At 29.4% G+C, this 18,906-nt stretch overlaps 1 protein-coding gene across 1 annotated transcript in view; it reads right to left on the bottom strand.

Annotated features, from left to right (window-relative positions):
* Positions 1 to 12,995: 12,995 nt before the first annotated feature.
* Positions 12,996 to 18,906, bottom strand: part of LOC106684599 (dnaJ homolog subfamily A member 2) — an 11,333-nt gene continuing 5,422 nt past the window's right edge. The window contains exons 6-9 of the mRNA XM_014426776.3: positions 18,255 to 18,456; positions 18,035 to 18,159; positions 15,337 to 15,531; positions 12,996 to 14,271 (exon numbers count right to left, since the gene is read on the bottom strand). Of these exons, the coding sequence (XP_014282262.1) occupies positions 15,346 to 15,531; positions 18,035 to 18,159; positions 18,255 to 18,456 (513 nt within the window). The 3' untranslated portion in view covers positions 12,996 to 14,271; positions 15,337 to 15,345. The remainder of the gene's footprint in view (positions 14,272 to 15,336; positions 15,532 to 18,034; positions 18,160 to 18,254; positions 18,457 to 18,906) is intronic.

Here is an 18,906-nt window from a genome sequence, read left to right as displayed (position 1 = left end):
TTCTCCTCGTTGTCGCACAAGGCTCTGGATAGTTGTCGAGGGACACTACAATTTTCCCTCATTATCGAGGACACTCCTCAAACATGTGTATCAGAGTCAAAAGGATTGTTCCATGTGAGATAGCCATGGGTCAACCGGCAGTGTCCAATTCTGAGGCACATTATAACCACCCTTACTCGCCAAATTGTCCGGAGGATGAAGCCCAGAAAACCATAGTTGATAGAAAATAAAAAATGGCGGTTCTTGTCATAAGGTAAAAAAATAATTAATTTTTCATTCGGAGCTCTACATCTTTAAAACTACTTACGACACTAAAAACCTAGAAGTACATCATTCAAAGAAGAGTAAATTTGCTAAAATATGTACCCTTAAAAAAATATTTACGTTCAATACTTCCTGAGATCTACATTTTTAAAAAGCAACATTTTATAATAAAATCAGTAGTTAGTGAATTTATTTTGGGAAATGTGTATCTCAAGAACCATTAGTCGTACATGTGCACTTAAGTCCTCATATTAAAGCTAGTTTAATGTGCTATAAAGTAGTTTGTTTTTTTTGTTTATGTACCTATATGAATATGAAATTGTGTACGAACAACTTGTAATCAATTTATTTCTGCATGTATCATGAAAATTATTACTTCTACGAAGATAAATGTCATAATCGACTTGAATAGCTAGTGTGATGAAAATGACTACTCTACCAAGATAAATTTCATTAACTAGTTTATAGTACATTGAACCTAAACAGCTTTATTAGAGCTTAGATATTAGCAAATTTACTCTACTTTAAAGGATGCTCTATTAAGTTTTCTAGTGTTGTTCATAATTTTAAAGTAATGGCTCTGAAAGAGAAAAAGATGTTTAACGTTTTGAGACAGATCCCCTCACTATAGTTAACAGATTCATCAATTTTGACTACTCACTATATATAATTATCATGAAAGGAATCAAAAATTGGAGTGAAATTACTTTTTTTAAACGGACTCTTCTACAAAAAGGTGTGAATGTAAAGTTTATACGGTTTTGAAATGAAAAACTCAATTAAATTTGAACCTTGGGGAATTTCACTGTTATAAGACAGTATTTAGAAGTCTGGACTTTTTTTTTTTTTTTAGAAAAATTTAATAATTTTAGTGTAAAACAGGAAAATAAGTTTGTCCCAATGGGTTAGGTGAAAATAATTTATCACGAATGTTACAGCTTCTTTTGAGTGTTAACATATTGCTAAAAACGCAAAACAGCTTAATAACGTTTGCTCGTGAATACAGCTATCAGAGCACCATTACTCTTGTGGTAGAAAGGAGATGGTATAAAACAATAAATATTTTTCCCCAAAGAAAAGTATGTCACAAAAATTCTTCATCACGATTATTACCTATGTTGTATTTAACATTATTCAGTTTAAGATACGAATGATAGCAGTTTAAAAAAAATATTGTGGGGACATTTATTTGGGCGTATTTGTATTTGACAACCATTGGTTTGATCAGGAAAAGTCATTTTGTGTGAAAATATCACAAATGTTAATTTATCTTGTAGTGTTAATAATTTGATTAGAACCGATACCGAATTTTTAATTTTATCAATTTCAAGAAGTAGCAGGTGAACTCGGAAAAAAAATGATATGATACCACCAAAATACTAACCAACACAAATCCTGAATATTTCATCAAAATCAAATAAAGGTTAGCAGGTTTTGTTCCCGTCAAATTTGGCTGCAAGAAGACTCGCAAGGAACAAACCATTTGTTCCTGGATGTTATATGGATAAAGCCCTGAACGCGAATGAAAAACTGACAATTTACGCCAAGTTTGTTTAATATCTATACTAATGAATTCAGATTAAATTATGTCTCAAAAAATAATGTTTTTTCCTCCAAAACTTGCGAGGTTAAGAAAAATTACACTTTCAAACAATATAGCAATTATATGCATTTCTGATGCATATATTATGGATTTTTTTTTTATTATTCCTACAATGGATGGAATGTTATAAATACCTAAATACTTCTCTTCTAACAGCTTATAAGTGAGTTTCCTTAAAGTTAGACTCTAATTTTAAAGTTATTTGTTCTTATAGTGAAATTTTGTTCTGTTTCTAATTATAAATACAGATATTTTTTTATGTATGGCTATTCAATTAGAACTGAAATAACTCAAATTAATAAAATATTCATCAATAATATAAATCGGCAAATTAGTTGGGAACTGGGGAAGGTAGCACGCCTAACTGTCTATATACTAAAAATTGTTAGTTGTTGAGAAGAAGGCAGCTTTCAATGGCTTTTGATGCTGCGTTGTCACGAGGGTAGTGGAAAGGGGCATCAAATCCCATGTCTTTAATAATTTCAAGACCCGAAAGGTTGAGAAATTTGAGGTTTTAAAACTATTTCAATCTATAAAATTTGTGGTGAAACATTTTTCAAAGAAGTTAATACTCAAAATTGTTTATAAAAGCTATTTAGAGAGGTCAATTTCCCAAAAGTTTAGGAAAAGGGTAGATGTCAAGGAATATTCCCGATATTTACAGTAAGTTTCTCAAAATTATTAAGAAATTTACGATTTTGTCACTCTCCAATTATTTATTGCAGCAACAACCCAGAAAGGTTGAGTTATCATCAGTAATATCATTGTTACACTTTTGATGACAAAAGAATATTATTTAAGGGGGCAATAAATATTTCACAATTATAATAAACAAAGAAGCTACATTTTTCACAAATACAAAAATATTTCATTAAAATTAACATGTTTATGAAGCTACAGTGTAGTCATTCCTGCCGGTATCTATTATCTGCGTTTTAGCAGGAGAGGAGGGGATATGACTCCTATGAAGAGAATTCTGGTCCATAGCTGATGTATTCTTGGAGGAGTGAGCATGATGTAACACGTCCTTGGATAAAAGAGGACGAGGTTGGTAATCCTTCCACCCAGTACCCTGTATCTCTGCCATAGCAGAAGGAAATGAATAAGCAGTCGGCTGCAAAATTATAACGCTTTATACCTCTTATTTGCACGCTTAGGAGTCCTACTAACAAACATTTAGTACGTGCTCATGTGCGATAGGGAAAACGTTGCACCATCAAAAATATTTCTACTATAAATATGAGAAATTATAAAAAATAGTTTTCAGAAATAACAGTGAGGTCAATTTTCCGTTAACAGGAGCTCTGCTAACATAACAATAATTATATATCACTAACATAACAATAATTTTGTAATAAAAAGAAAAGATATAAAAAACTTGGATAATTAACATTTGCTTAGCTATGGTAAATTCGCGCATGAGACGTTAGTTCCTTACTAGGTTTGCCAATCATTTATACAAATTTTGGAATTGGCAAAATTGGAGATCCAGCATAAGCGCTTATAGTCAACTCGTTATGAACGCGCGAGCCTGTGGATCGGTTATTTGGATTAACTGCTACTAGTTGGTCTGAATCTGACAAGTCCGGGTGTCGCTTTTCGGGAACAAATCAAAGAGAACTTGAGCAAGCTCTCACATGTTAGAACTGCCTATAGATTAATATTTGTGATCAGTGTTTTAATGAATTAAAAAGTTTCTCAGCAATAGTTAATCAATTATTAACTATAGTTTAAGATTGTACTTTTTAAATTTCTATTAATTGAGTGTAAATAAATTGTTTCAAATCTTGTCAATTAACTGTTGTGGTTTATTTCTACACAAATATACATTTGAAGGAACATTGCATGACTGGGTAATCAATTTAATAAGTATGATATTATAACAGAAGAACCAAACTTGAATTTAATGGAAGTTTTAAAGTTTATGTAACATCATTTCTATGAATTCTGCCATCTTCTTTGCCGATGTAAACGTTTTCAATCACGAAAATATGTCGAGACACACAAGTGTGTGTCGAAATACAGTGTTTAGAAATGTTTGGGAAGGGGGGCTGCATCGTGACCTTCTGTATGGTCATCTTTAGAAATTAGAAAGCCAAATTTTCCGAAGTATTTTTACGTTAGTTTCTAATATCCACCAGGCTCTAAAAAAACAACAAAAAAAACGCTTTTTGAGCCAGTAACTCATTTAAATATTGAATTAATTAACTTGGGCAGTTCCAACAATTTTTATCGATCAAAAATAAAATAGTGTGTTGTAATTCGTACAATCATTTCGGATGGAAAACTAATTCTAGTTTAGTTTTCCTTAATTCTTAAGATGTTTCTTTTCTATGACGCAAGTGTCGTACATCTGTTCCTGAACTTGAATTATTAGAATTCTTATTTTGTCTTGTTCAGTATTGTTTTGTTTTATTTTATTCCGGTTGTTTATTATATTGTGATTAATTGAAAAGAATACATTCCCCATTAAAACAAATTTAATATTTTTAACAATAAATTGTGGCTTATATGTATTAATATACGATTTATTGCTTTCCATTTACTTGAAAAGTAATAAATTTATAAAATTTAATAAATACAAAAGTAGCTGTTTTAAGTAAATGACCATCCTACTTCTCCAGTGGGATGAAGGAACCCGTTCTATCCTAGATTTTGCCCTGAGCCCCAGCGAGATTTTGAGCCTATGCAACGGGTGCTTTCAAACCTTCAATAGGAAGGATATTGCTCCTTGGAGAGTACTTGCGTGACCAAGCGCCAAATTGCTGAAGGAAACGGACATAATGAAAACAATTTCTCCCAGTGTCTATGAAGGACACTACTCTTATTACTAAATTATTTTTAAGTTTGCACCTGGAAGGGCAGAAGATAAGGGAAGTAATAAGGAGTGAGGAGGAAGTTCATGCTGTGTGCATAACTTATTATATTCTAAATTATTTGACTTACAGCAGTGAGATATCAATAGATTTGACAATATACAAATTTTAAAAAATCTATTTAAAGTAATTTTAATAAATAGTACTATCTTTGGAATACATCTCCAATTCAAAATAAAATCAAAACTTTATTTAATCATACTGTCAAGATGATATATACTATGACCATCCATTAGCATCAAATGACAAAATAAATTAAAACAGGATTATCTTCAATAAATAGCAATAAACCAACTATAGCTAAAAGAAATTCTAACAATTAAATTAAATTAATAATTATAACTACATAAGTACTAAAATTCATGATAAAATAGTCATATAAGAAACAAAACACAGTTTTTACCCATGTTAGTTAGCTAGCACAAACCAGATTTATTAATCATATTGTAGTTTGCTCGTTTTATTTTTTGAACAGTTATCCAAACATCATTCTAAATTTGTGCACTTGGAGACAGTTGAAGCAATACACTTTTATTTACTTATTGGTGTATAAGTCCATTTATTTAAATATTGTGACAAAAAATTTTTTTTTAATTGATATCAAATGAATAGTAAAGACCAAGGGTGAAAAACAAATGTACTTCCTTAACCAATACCCAATCTTTTTAATTATATGGAAGTATGTTGCTCAATCTCATTGAGATATATATTGAAAAATCTTTTCCCATAATAAAATTGTTTGTGGGTAAACAACTCAAACGAATATCAATATGTGACAGAATATATATAAATTGTGATTCATTTTGTTATTTCAATATTTTCATTTACAATGTTGAATCAAAATTGTTATTATGTGTAGTATACTTCATTACATACATAAAAGTTTTCACTCTTTATCATGTGATATATAACACCATGAAAATCTGTCCTCTACAGAGATGATTTTACATTAGTGTTAATTAGAAATCAGAAGCCACTGCTTAAGAGATTAAGTTTGCCATTGCACTCAGCTATAAATTTTTATGACAATTCATAATATTAGTATCTACACTATATCAATCACAATAGGTTCTGGATATTCAATATATTCCAAACTTTTGATAACAAAGGTAGAATTAAAACTATTATCTTTGAGAGAAACCATTGACAGCTAAATCAAACAATTAACTAAAGCTTTAGTAATTGCTCTAGTGTAGTAACTGATGTTAAGCATTGTCATCAAAATTGGTTGCTGGGTTCAATGGTAAACTTAATCTCATATGCAATGATTTCTGCTTTCTAATTTACACTTAAGTTAAATCATCTACTGAGGTTTTCATGGTGTTAATATCACATAATACAGAATAAGAACTTATGTAATGTAGTAGACTACACACTAAATAATTGTTACAATATAAATTTACAATTGAGTATCTGCCAGGAGTAAGATTTTGTTTTTCACAATCATTATCATCAGGTTGGTACTGTCTAACAGTACAATTCTATTATTCAACAAAATATTAAAAAATAAAAACATAAAAATCACGCTACTTATATATAAGAGACCCTATTATATAAGAGACGCTACTTATATATGTAAGTTGGCTATTGTGGTTGATAAAAAAAAAAAAATTACATCAGATTTGTGAGAAAAAAATTTTAGGCAATGTTTTTTCAAATTTACTGGACCGACTTTGCCTCAAATTAGATCTTCAGTCAACTACATGCCCACCAATACAGCAGATATGTTAATAAAACAGAAAATGTAGTATATGGGTAAAAAGAACGAAGGGAGGATTTTTATTACATAAACTAGGAAGATGAAGAAACAGAGTTCTTATTACAAACAAATCATAGTTTAAATCTAACTGACCTTATCATCAATTATTCTATAGTATATAATGAATAATAGTGTATGCTATTGGGAGAAGCGAGGGAGAGAGAGAAGCTGTTCTGGTATTCTGAAGAACTACCACAATTTACATTAATGTATCAAAATAACAAAAACATTTTTCTGAATTCTATTTTTACTCCATATAAAAAAAATTCTGGTTGATCGCAAGAAAGGTTGATAAACAAAAGTAATTCAACAAAAGTTTAATTCTGATTTATATGTATATAAATTATGCATAGTGAAAGTTTCCCAAACAATACAATTTCTTGAATAGGCCAGTATAAGTTGGAACATGTACCATCAAACTAAATTGTCAAAGCTACAGATTCTGCACTAATAAGAAAATGAACTCATATATATTGTCATTATATTATTTATTTATTGTTTAACAATACTGCCTCATTATAAAAGAATATTAATAATTATTTATAAAATATTTATAACCGGACCAAATTCCATTTATTTATATATAATTTAAGAAAATATATCATTTGAATATATATTTGAAAGAAATCTACACAGACATTCCAGGATGTACTTATTTTAATCATAATAGTAGATCATTGAAGAAATCTGGAGAACAGAGGTTACAGACACGTTATAAACATAAAGAGAGAGAAGGAGGGAGGACTAATTTTACATACTCATTAACAATTAAAAAGAATATTTATAGCAGAGTATAGAACGATTTCAATTACACTAACAAAACAACAAGAATCTTAACTGAATAAAGCTGGTCACTAGTTTTTAATTCAATTTTATTATAGTCAAATATATTTTTATTTCTGATCACAAGGATTTAAGTAGGGAGCAGTGTTTAAAAAGGCAAAGAAATAATAATACTAAAAGATTATAATAAACATTTCAATAAAAATTAAAACTTTATTACATAACAAGTTAATTTATAATAGTTGTTTTAATAACCATTATATGTATTTTTTTAAACTAAATTAAGTCAAGAACATTATTATTACTAGGCCTTCTCTATGTAGGCTTCTCCACTAACAATTACTTTTTACGGCTTATTTACATTTTACCTAGCTATGTGTGCCTACCACCAATAATATATATCATTTTGCTATATTCCAGAAACAATTTTAGAATTCCAATTAAATACCGTTTACATCAAACCATACACGACTATTGGAGATCGGATGGTGTATAGTAAGCTAAACACAGCAGCAATAACGTCTATGTTTTTTAAATCCAACAACACAATATTTAATCAATTATTACAAAACAAACACATCAACCGACACCTTCTAATAACTTTACTCAACACAACCAACACAGAAACTGACATGAGAGCTAGTGGTGGAGGGGAAGAGCGAAAGTAATGAGCGCTTTCTGTACATGAAATTGAGAACTAACTCCTTCCAGATGATTATTTAGTTGGCTAAAATTATATTTATCATTGTATAAAATTGTTTGACAAAAATAATTAATATCATTTGGAGAATATTTTATTGTCGCAGGTGTTCATTCTAGATCAAAAATTTTATTAAAAAAGTATTATTGAAATCATATAATTAAATAAAATTATCATTATAGGACTCCTGAGCCACTGAGAATTGAACTGATTTATTCTTTCGATTGATTTTTATGGTTGGCTCTGTATTCTTAGCCGTATTTTATATTTTATAAAGGAAGATTCAGGAGGAAATGAAATCCAGTACTACTAGTTTCGCCTTCCTATCTCGGTCCGTTGTCGAGATATAATTGTTTAAAGGGTTTTCCGATTACACAACGTTTTTCCCATGAAGAACAGATGTTTCTGCGGTAACGAATGACTTATATTGAGAAAATGCTGACAAAAGTTGGTTTGTCACTATTTTTGGAATCAACCATCAAATACCTACAAGGTAGCAGCTACCAATTTGTTGGAAAATTCACCTGATTAGGTATTCATAGCAGGATAGTAATCAAGTAAAAATTAATAATTTCTGAAAATGCTAGGTAGAATCTCAGGTAATGAATTTTCGAGGTACGATCGTGAGGATTTCATTAAAGCTACTTCATTTCATCAGCATTCCAAAGGTATGTCCAACTTGGTGAAGCTAAGGTATTTTCGAAGAAATGTTGAGGTTTGTGAGGTCAAAAAAACTTCGATAAAAAATTTACTACACCAGCCTATTCCATATTATTGTGCGTGTCTTCAATTTCCTTTAGTGTATTCTGTGGTATTACTTTGTTTTGGTCAGAATGAATCAAAGTTTTAATTTCAGTGGCTACATTTCCTTACTGGTGCGACAATCCAAAACTCCCTTGCACAGAATTCAGCTTCAGCATGTACTTTCAATGTCGAACCATATTATTATTAAAACTGTGGTGCAGTATGAGCATCACATAGCTTTCGCTTACAACCCTGTTTTGTGTTCAAATTAATCCTCGTTCGTTTAAGAACAGATATTTCTAAATTATTCACTATGGCAATACTTCCCCGCAATAATTTTCCAATGGAGCCTTTTAATTGAAAGATTGACTAACTCAAATTTCAACAGTTTTCATAAAAGTACTTTTAATAGTATTTCTCATTGCAAAAGTATGATAGAAATGTAACAGTTAAATAAAATTTACATCCCGTTCCGAAGCATTTATTTAATGATAAATTGTTATAAGATCACTGCTGAAAATATTATGAATGATTTTATGGAGAAAATATTTCACCGACTGGCGAAATAGAATCACCCAATACGCATAACTAGTGTTTAATGGGTTTTTTGTCATTCTCTATTACTTTATGCGTTGCATATTATTTTTTATAAAATATTTAGCTTTCCAACGGTATATAAGAAATCTATATTACAACTCATAATAAAGGAAACGTGTTTTCAACCTGAAAAAAACAAAACAAATTTTCTCAATATCTACTTAAGTTTATTATCAAAACCTTTCATAGTTTACATTAATCCAATTTTCATTACCTGTAAAAATGTGAGATAGTTGACTTCTTAAATATAAGTTGTTTTTTTTATAAAGTATAAAATAAGGTACTTTAGAGGAAGGTTTTTATTTAAGCCCTGTCAGGCTATTTCAATAAGAATACCTGGCACCTCCAGTCAGTCGATTGTATTACAGAAGGTCTGTCACGGCACAGGTATATACCTGTCAATATGTACCTGAGTATACTTTCAGTTCAGTATGACACACACTTTTGTACAACAAACTTACAATCTTCAATATATAAACCTTTGATATCAACACACCGCTGCCAATCGTTTTTCAATTCTCTGTGGAACACTCCGTACGGAAGGCTTTAATTTATTTATTAAATGTAAAGTATATTAAGATATTTGTTATTATAGATAAATATATCAACAGGGACTAGAATAAGTCCATCGTGAGTCATCTGAATGAATAATTGATTCACTTTTTTATATAGATCCGAGCTGCACAAATTTCTCCAGTTTTATTGAAACCTTGCATTTTGTTCCCAGCGGTTGGACAAACCAACAATATTCAATTCTGGATTTTCTCTTTAGAATGGCTGTACTAAGAAGTGAAGAATTTACAAATAAGTAATGGTAGAAAAGTGAGAATAGAGTAAAGATGTGATATGATTTCCTATATGAAATTCAAATTATGAGGTTTAAAGTACATGAATATAGGACGGTGGTCCCGAAACGTTGTACTATAATATGACAATTTAATATAAATTACATTCAATTGAAATTTTTATTCCAATTAAATTATATTCAAATTTTACTACATCGTTAAGCTCCCATCTTTATTAATTTTAACATGGTTCATTAAAATAACTATGCTAACTCTAATCTATTAAATATAAAAATGTAGTGGGACTTCTGCTACTAAGTTCAGGGTTTATTTGCTAAGACTTAGCACACTAAACCGATTTCCAATTTCAGACGCTTTTTGAATATTACTCGATTAAACTACCTTAAGTCTCCTCTTCCCGTTTTAAGCAAGTATTTCAAAAGTGATATAGAACCGTCTTTCTCAGGGGGTAATAGTGGGGTGGGAAGGATTACCTTTTTTTCTAGTTATGATCTCCTCTTGCGAGATTGTTACCTGTTGTACATCGACCAACCTACTTACTGTAATTGTCTGTTTAAGATAAGTAACGCTACCACGGAAGGCGGGAGAAGAGGGTTTCACGCCATTTTTCATTTCAGGTGCTTTTTAAATATTGCTCTATTAAAAGATCTTTTTTTATTTGTTATCTCTTGTGAGATTGTCTTTTGTTTTGTATTATAATCTCCTCTCCTGAAATGTATATCGACCAACCTACTCTCTATAATTGTGTTTGAAAAGTCAGATAAGTAAGGTTAGTAATAAGTATGTGTATTAAATCGAAGGAATTACAAACTACCAGATATACTTATAAACTCCTATATGTATGTTCAATAACTTACTCATGGGCATTGATGACCTCAGGGTTTTATGCCCTAAAGCCCCAGCCAACAACTTACTTTGTCAGGGGGTACCAAAAAAAAAGTATGTGTATTAGGTTAATAATAAGTGAGTCAGATAATTAATGTAATGGTATTAGGAATGATTCCGAGAAGTCAGTCAGATAAGCAAACATTATCTTTGCCATGGATTGCCTCAATTGTATTAAAAAAATAATAATAAATAAGGTTGCCACTGAAGCAGGAGATTTTTAAATCTACCATGAGACAATACAGCATATATGTTACATTTGCTGTATTATTATGTATGTATGAAGTGCTTAAACATTAGAGGAAGAATTTTAAAAATTCAGTAAGCTCTGTCAGACTATTGACTAATGAGTCTTAGTGAACATTATGTGAATTTATTCTGGCCATTAGGAAAACTATGTCTCTTACCATGATTATTCTTCTGAAGTTCCATATGGTGTAATCTAAGCTTCAAATTTAGCCTAAAGACATCTATCTATACCACATATAATTCCTGAGATATCGAACATTTCCGAAAATTATTCATATTTCACCAAATAATTATAAATAATATTATAATTATAAATAACTCTTAATACAGCTGTAGTGCACTTAATACCTGAGTTGGTTACAATCTAAGCTCTATATACATACTTGTTATAAACCAAAATGTATACAAATTTATCCTTTAAACATTATATATTTGTTTTACTTAGTAATACTTTAGGTGTTACTGACTATTAATCTAAAAATATACAGTACTCATCCTGAAAAATTTGCAATATTAATCCTTCACACTCCCAGGGAATGGTAAACCCTTAACTATTAGTTTTCTTTTGCAAGTAAGTTTAACATTTGAACCCATTGAAAGAAATCAGTATGTTGAAATTGAAACAATATGTCAATTCAATATCAGAACATAAGAGGTAGAGTAGTGAACTCCCTCGAGTTCTGAATGGAATGAAATTTCCTATTGTGCTATATTATAGTAGAAAATATTTAATTGCAAGACTAATAAGGAAGTATAACCTTGACTCATCAATCATTTGCTGCTGTAGGTTACACATATGTAAGAATACATACAAACAATATAAAAAACAAACAGGTAAACAACCTGGAAAACATAAATCTAAATAGAATAAGATCAGAGGCAGGTATAAAAATACTAATAAAAAAAAAAATTCAGATTAAATACCTGTTTTAAAAAATTTTGGTAACAGTAAGTTGACAGGTTAACCTCAAAATAGGATAAATGAATGAGTCAAATGAAAAGTGAATATTGTTCTTGAGTTATTTAGGAAAAGAAAAAAGTGGGATATGGATGGACTATATCTGCCTCCTGTATCTGTTATTCAAACACAGTATTAGGAGCCAGAAGTGCATTACCTTACCCACCATTACATTAATATTCAATGATTACATAAAAAAAAAAATTGTGTAGTCAAGGACAGCATTCATAAATCTGCATGCTAATGTAGTCTAAGTATAATGCAGTAATTTAAAATCAGAGACCTATGAATTAACATTTGGAACTGGTCACTCAGAATCTGTTCATCAGAGATTATGAACATAGAAAAAGATATATATTAAGTAATAATTGGGGTAATATAAGAAAAATACAGCAGTTATCAACGTAGGGCATTTAATTTCTGTTCATGATGAAGCATTCAGATTGTTTTACACAAAATAAATTGCTTTTCTACACCTTGTTTCCTCCCTCCGCTAGTTAGAAAATAATAATAAATTTATATAACAATACTCAAATTCTGATGACCCACACTGGAGTCTGTAGTAATGTAAATATCAATGAGGGTAACATATGAGTACTATAATGAACAATATGAAATATAACTTATAAGATGGAATGTAATGTAATGCTCAAAGGTAGAATTTTCTTAGTCTTACAACAGGCGGTTTATATCTATGCACACATAAAATAACCTAAACTCAAGAGTTATAAATTAACAAATATGGATATACAATAGTATTAAAAGAACAAGAAAGATTCAATATTTATTTCGTATAGATTTAGGTATCAAGTAATTTAAAAATTCATAAAGATATAAAAATATACATATTTCTAATGCTCTTATAAGTTTGAGCCAAAATCCAATAAAACTTCAGTTACCTTAGTCAATGTGGACTACTTTATGAAGGAGAAAACTGAAACTATTTATAAAAAAAATGATAACAGTAGAATTTAACAAATTCAGTACTACTTACTAAAACAGAATTCTGTTGAAAATATGTTTATAAAAAGTCATGATCTGACCAATAAAAACATAGAGTAATATATTTCAAAATGTTTTAAGAGAATACATACAAACAATATAAAAAACAAACAGGCAAACAAACTGGAAAACATAAATCTAAATAGAATAAGATCAATTGAGAGCTTTTGAAAAAGTCAATCTGGAAAAAAAAATATTACTAAATAAATACCATACAATTGATCATTCACATAGTTTTAATAAATGATTTTAAAATATTAAAACACCACTCTTCATCCCCCTCCAACAGCACAATATTAAATGCGTGCCTAAAGAAAAAAATTGTTGTAATTATTTAATAAATTGTAAAAATTTTACTGAGAAATATTAGTTATTCAATACTCTCATAAAAATCAGAGGAACTAATTTACAACTAGCTCAGCAATGAAATTTCAATCAAAAGAATAATAGTAGTTAATTAATAAAAAATAATAATTAAACCTTGATGTTATAAAAATTATAAGAAATATTACAGAAAACATAGGTTAGAAGTTTGTAGGACATGAAAGGAAAACTAATACTTAATATTGAGACAATTTTCTATACATGTCTGGTAAACACAAAATCCCATAAAAAACCAGAAATCATACCTGACAAAAAAAAGAGAGAGAAAAAAAAGGTGCATTTATCAGAAAACGAATGGTATACTCAAAAACGAGTAATTATTACTGGAACTGAACACTTAAGAAAACTTAGGGTTACTTACTATTTATAAAAAGAAATTGAATACATTAACATCTGAAATATCAACTAAGACTTATAGCATTATACCACTTCTTTGTCAAATACATAGTCTGCATCTCTTAGCAGAAGAATACAAATAGGTTGGGGGAGGATCACACAATTACATGCTACAGAATTACAGATATATGGCATACACCCTGAGTTTTGTAAGAAGTAGAGTGATGAATTAATGAAAAAGCATGTATGTAATAATATTAATCACAGCATGACGGATTTATGAAATCAGTATTTCCTCTTTAGAGAAACCAGCTCTCTGAAGAACCTAAAACAAACACAATGATCATTAATAACAAATATTCTATAATAGAACATTATCCTCACAATAGAAAATAAATATAAGTTATTTTAATAAATCGATAAACAATTTCTTTTGATTAGTTTTATTCACAAAATTTTATATCCACCACTGCTGCAATACATCACAATTTCATTGTTTAATGATTTTCCTTGAAAATATAAAATATCATTAGGAAATCTTAGAGCCATTTCTCTCTCATCATTGTTATAACATATACAAAAAAATAAATAAATAACAAGAAAAATAAAACATATCTGGTCCACTACCAATAACAATCATCATTCTGACCTAAGACAAAATGATTAAGTTTCTGAAGTTAGTTCAGTTAAGAGTTAAGTGAAGTTTGTTTAGTTCTGCAGGGAATGGCAATTAAACCAGATCTTGAAAGTCGGAATGAGGAGAAATTTTTTAATATATAAATCATTTTTTAATTTTGATACATGTACTCTGTGATATGTTGGTTTATTCTGTCACTCTATTGCAGTGATTTTTATTTTATTTCCACATAATCTCTGATCAATTATAGCAGTGTTCTTTGTTCTAAACTAGAAGCTATAAAATACCAGGTACACTCTGGATTGGCTGGGCGTGCCACAGGTTGATCTACCAACCGGTGTTGATCCATGGCTGTCCTACCTAACCACCAACTAGAATACTCCATCCGTTACATTAAGAATAACTAGTCACTAATTAAGCCAACAGATAAATGGCTAAAGCTGAAGCCTTAATTTGATTTCATAAAAAGAGATCTAACTCCTTTGGCAGTGAGACTACTCAGATTTTATGAATCTCTGTACACAATTTCTGTTCATAAAATTAAATGTCTCTTTAATATAGATTATCAGAGCATCCACTTGATCTTAACGTGTTATCATTGTTTTTTTTTGTTCTGCTTGGATTCCAGAACTAATTAATATACATATAAATCCATGATTTTATGTCTAGTGTGTGTTCTATCCATATCCTCTAAAAAATGAGAAACAAAAAGAAAAAAGGCAAATGTATGAATAAAAAGCAGCTGTCACATACTATTATAGTTTATTGCTGGGCACATTGAAGGCCAGCTCTCATGCCTGGTCCATCATCTTCATCATATGCCTCTCCACTTCCAGAGCCACCACTTGTGGCAGATCCTTGACTTTCTGTATATTCATTTAAATCAACATCTTCAGCATCTTTGGGAATGACAGTCTTGGGCCTTGGAGGTAGAAGAGACTCTATTATCTGAAATAATATCAAAGATATATATAAGATATTAATGACAAAAATCTGCTGTGCTGCATGCATCACACAAATTTTACTTACCAACCTAATTCTCAAAGAAATAATAACTCAAGGAGGTACTTATATAATTCATTAAAAAAATCTTTACTTTCTTAAAATGTAAATATATTATTGTTTTAAAAAGTTTTAATGATGGCATACATAAAACAAAAATTTAGAACAGTAATAAACAAAATTATACCATCAGAAGTACAATATAAAAAATTGAACAATTGGCTAATTGGTTGGAAAGTCATATTTGTAATGATTAATAAAATTATTATTTTTTTTATAAACTAATCTAGATTCACTAGTTTAATTTAGTTTTTATTAGATGTATCAACATTTTAGTCCAATCATGTAGGCCATTATTATGAATGTCAATGGGTCCACACGGCTTGCCGGGGACATACTTGCAAGCAACTGCTACCCATAGTATTGCAAATTTTGCCCTCCCTTCTGTTGAATACATAGCCCTGATGATAGCTCACATGATCTGGTTAAAACATAAATAGAATACATAAAGATTTACTCATTTAATCAAATAGCATTAATCCTTAGCCATGCTCTTGAGTCCATAATTGAACAAGTATGTATCTATTTATTTCTTATCTAATTTGTACATATGATACATATTAAACCTAAACTACTTAGATTAAAATAGGTTAACTTTCCGTATTTTGGAATAAATTAAACTTAAACTTGGTTTTTGTATTTAATTTTAATAAAACACTAGTATGTTGAACAAATATTGTTTCAGTAAACCTATGCTAATTTCATAATCATCAAGTTAACATAATGTATTTTGAAGGGTAATTGTGGAATATATTGTAATATGCTCTTTTTGAGTAAATAGTATATTTTGATGAATAAAAGGGTTTTAATATTTTTTTTATTTTATGTATCATTTTAATATTGTTCATTTGATTTGTTGAACCAAAAAGCAAGCTAACCAATTTTCATTGTCTATAATAAATATGTTATTCAAAACAAAACCAAGATGGTGGCACGGATCCTTCAAAAAGTCCGTTGAATAGAGACCATGTTGAGCAGTTTCAAATATTTTAAAAACTTTATTTAATTTCCCATCATAATTGTAGTTATAGTAAATTTAAGAAGTCAAGAATAAGTGTTAATAAAGAAAATCATAGGAAAAAACTCAAAACTGAAGTACTACAATTGATGTTGAGAACTAACAACGAGAAAAGGGGAAGGAAACAAACTTGGTTTTTGAGATTCCTTGCTTAGGTGCAGGTGGGGAATGATGTTTCCTAGATCAGGAGGTCCTCATCATCTCTTTTCTAGCTCAAGAGTGGATATCTTGAAAAAGAGGACATTGAAGAGTAACCCAAGAAGAATAAGGGACTCTTGGTTTGGATTCCCCGGTGAGAGGACGTCTGTCGGCTGGAAGCCATTGTTGAGAGTTAGACATAGCTTTTAGGGGAAGGATTGGAAGCCATTGTTGACGATTAGACATAGCATTTTGGAAAAGAAGACATCAAGAATCAAAAGAAGATTATGTAATTGGTTAGGTTAGTTTTGTTCTAACTAGAATTTAATACATTTGTACAATATCTAATGATTTAGTTGAAGTGTTATTAGTAGTAAAGTGTCTGTTCTGATTCCCTAGAGACCCGCCCTGAGATTAAGAGTATAATATTACATATATAAATAAAAATAAAAATTTTCATATTTATTTAATATTTAAAATTTTAATTTGACCTGGTCATCTTAAAACTATACCTTAGACACGAGAATTAAAAAACTATAAAATTTCCCTTTATTTTTTATAAATAATTTTTGATTATTACAATATATATATAGCAATAACTGGAACAGTTAATTTGGTTCCATAAAAAGGCTTAATTTTTCTAATAAGGAAATAGCATTTACTATCTTTTTGGCTAAATAGCTCATTTCGAGGACAAATTATTTAAACAGACCATAAATTGCAGTATATTAAATATATATAAACAAATAAAAATTTGTCTTCTAAAAACATATTGTCAAATAACAGTAAGTTATTTAATATTTTCGTTTAATATATTAAAAATCAAATTAACACAAAACAGCATGGAACTATGTGACTACTTATGGGTTTTTTTGTGATGAAAATATCAAATCTTCTGTAGATTAATATTAGAAATTAGTCAATTATTAAAAAGTAAAATAGAAATGAAAGATTTTCCAAATCATTGATCTCGTGCATTAAAAAAAAAAAAAAAAAAAAAAAACTTCCCTTACTATGTAATAATATCATATATTATTTCAAATTTAACAACCAATGACAATGCCATAACAAAGAATAGGGATAAATAATCAAGCTACCTAAATAACCAATTTTATAACATAATAATCTGATCTGCATCTACCCAAGCAGGCCATTAATGGAACTAAAAAATTTGACTGAAAGTCATGAATATTTAAGTAAGATAAATAAACATTTGTTAGCCTATTTAATAACCTTGATTTGTGGATCTGGAGCAAAGTAACTTTTAGGAAAATCAACAATAAACTGTATCAAAAGATCTCCTTTTTCAAAGCTTCTCTTAATCGGCATACCTTCATTCGGGACTTCCATCACCATATCTGAATAAGATTATAAAATTATAAGTAATTAAGGTTATACATATTAAAAGTGATTAGAATGTAATTTTAAATACTAAATAGCACAAATTTATTACCAGGCTGTATGACAGTTCCTGGAGGATTTTTGACAAACAGATTCCTGCCATCTAAATGCTTGATGACCAGGTTTACACCACATATTGCCTCGGTTAATGGAATTTGATATTTCATCAAGAGGTCATTGCCTGATCTTCTGAAAGTAGGGTGAGTTCCAGTTTCTTGAAGAATGATTACAACGTTTCCTGGTTCAATGCCTGGCTAAAGAGTTTATCATAAATAATTGTTATCAAGGTGTATATACAACCATTATAAATAAATCTTAATTAGTTAATTTTAAATGTAAAAATGTTTAAGACTAAAACTTATATATTTTAAAAAATAAATCACAAATTATTCTAGTTTTATATGAGCCAATCAGTGTCAAAACTGGCTCAAATCATAGGAAAATTTATGAAACACAAAAAAGATAACACAGTAACCTAGAGTAACCTTTTTTATTGTGATTGAAAACATGTGAAAAATAAAATAAAACTCTTTGTGGAAACAGAAGATTGACTTGGTTTCAAAACAATTGGCTCATGTACACATAACTTTACAACTTACAAAAATTTATATGACCATTGATCGATATCGATTTTAGTCAACTAAAACTTTTTTTAAAGGCTGATGAATTTTTTAATTTTTGGAATATCCTCTCAAAGATTATAT

This window comes from Halyomorpha halys, unplaced genomic scaffold, assembly GCF_000696795.3.
Source record: "Halyomorpha halys isolate HHAL.00 unplaced genomic scaffold, Hhal_1.1 Scaffold594.1, whole genome shotgun sequence".
Classification (NCBI taxonomy): domain Eukaryota; kingdom Metazoa; phylum Arthropoda; class Insecta; order Hemiptera; family Pentatomidae; genus Halyomorpha; species Halyomorpha halys.
The sequence above is the reverse complement of the archived record's forward strand: the minus strand, read 5'-3'. Positions and strand labels throughout refer to the sequence as shown.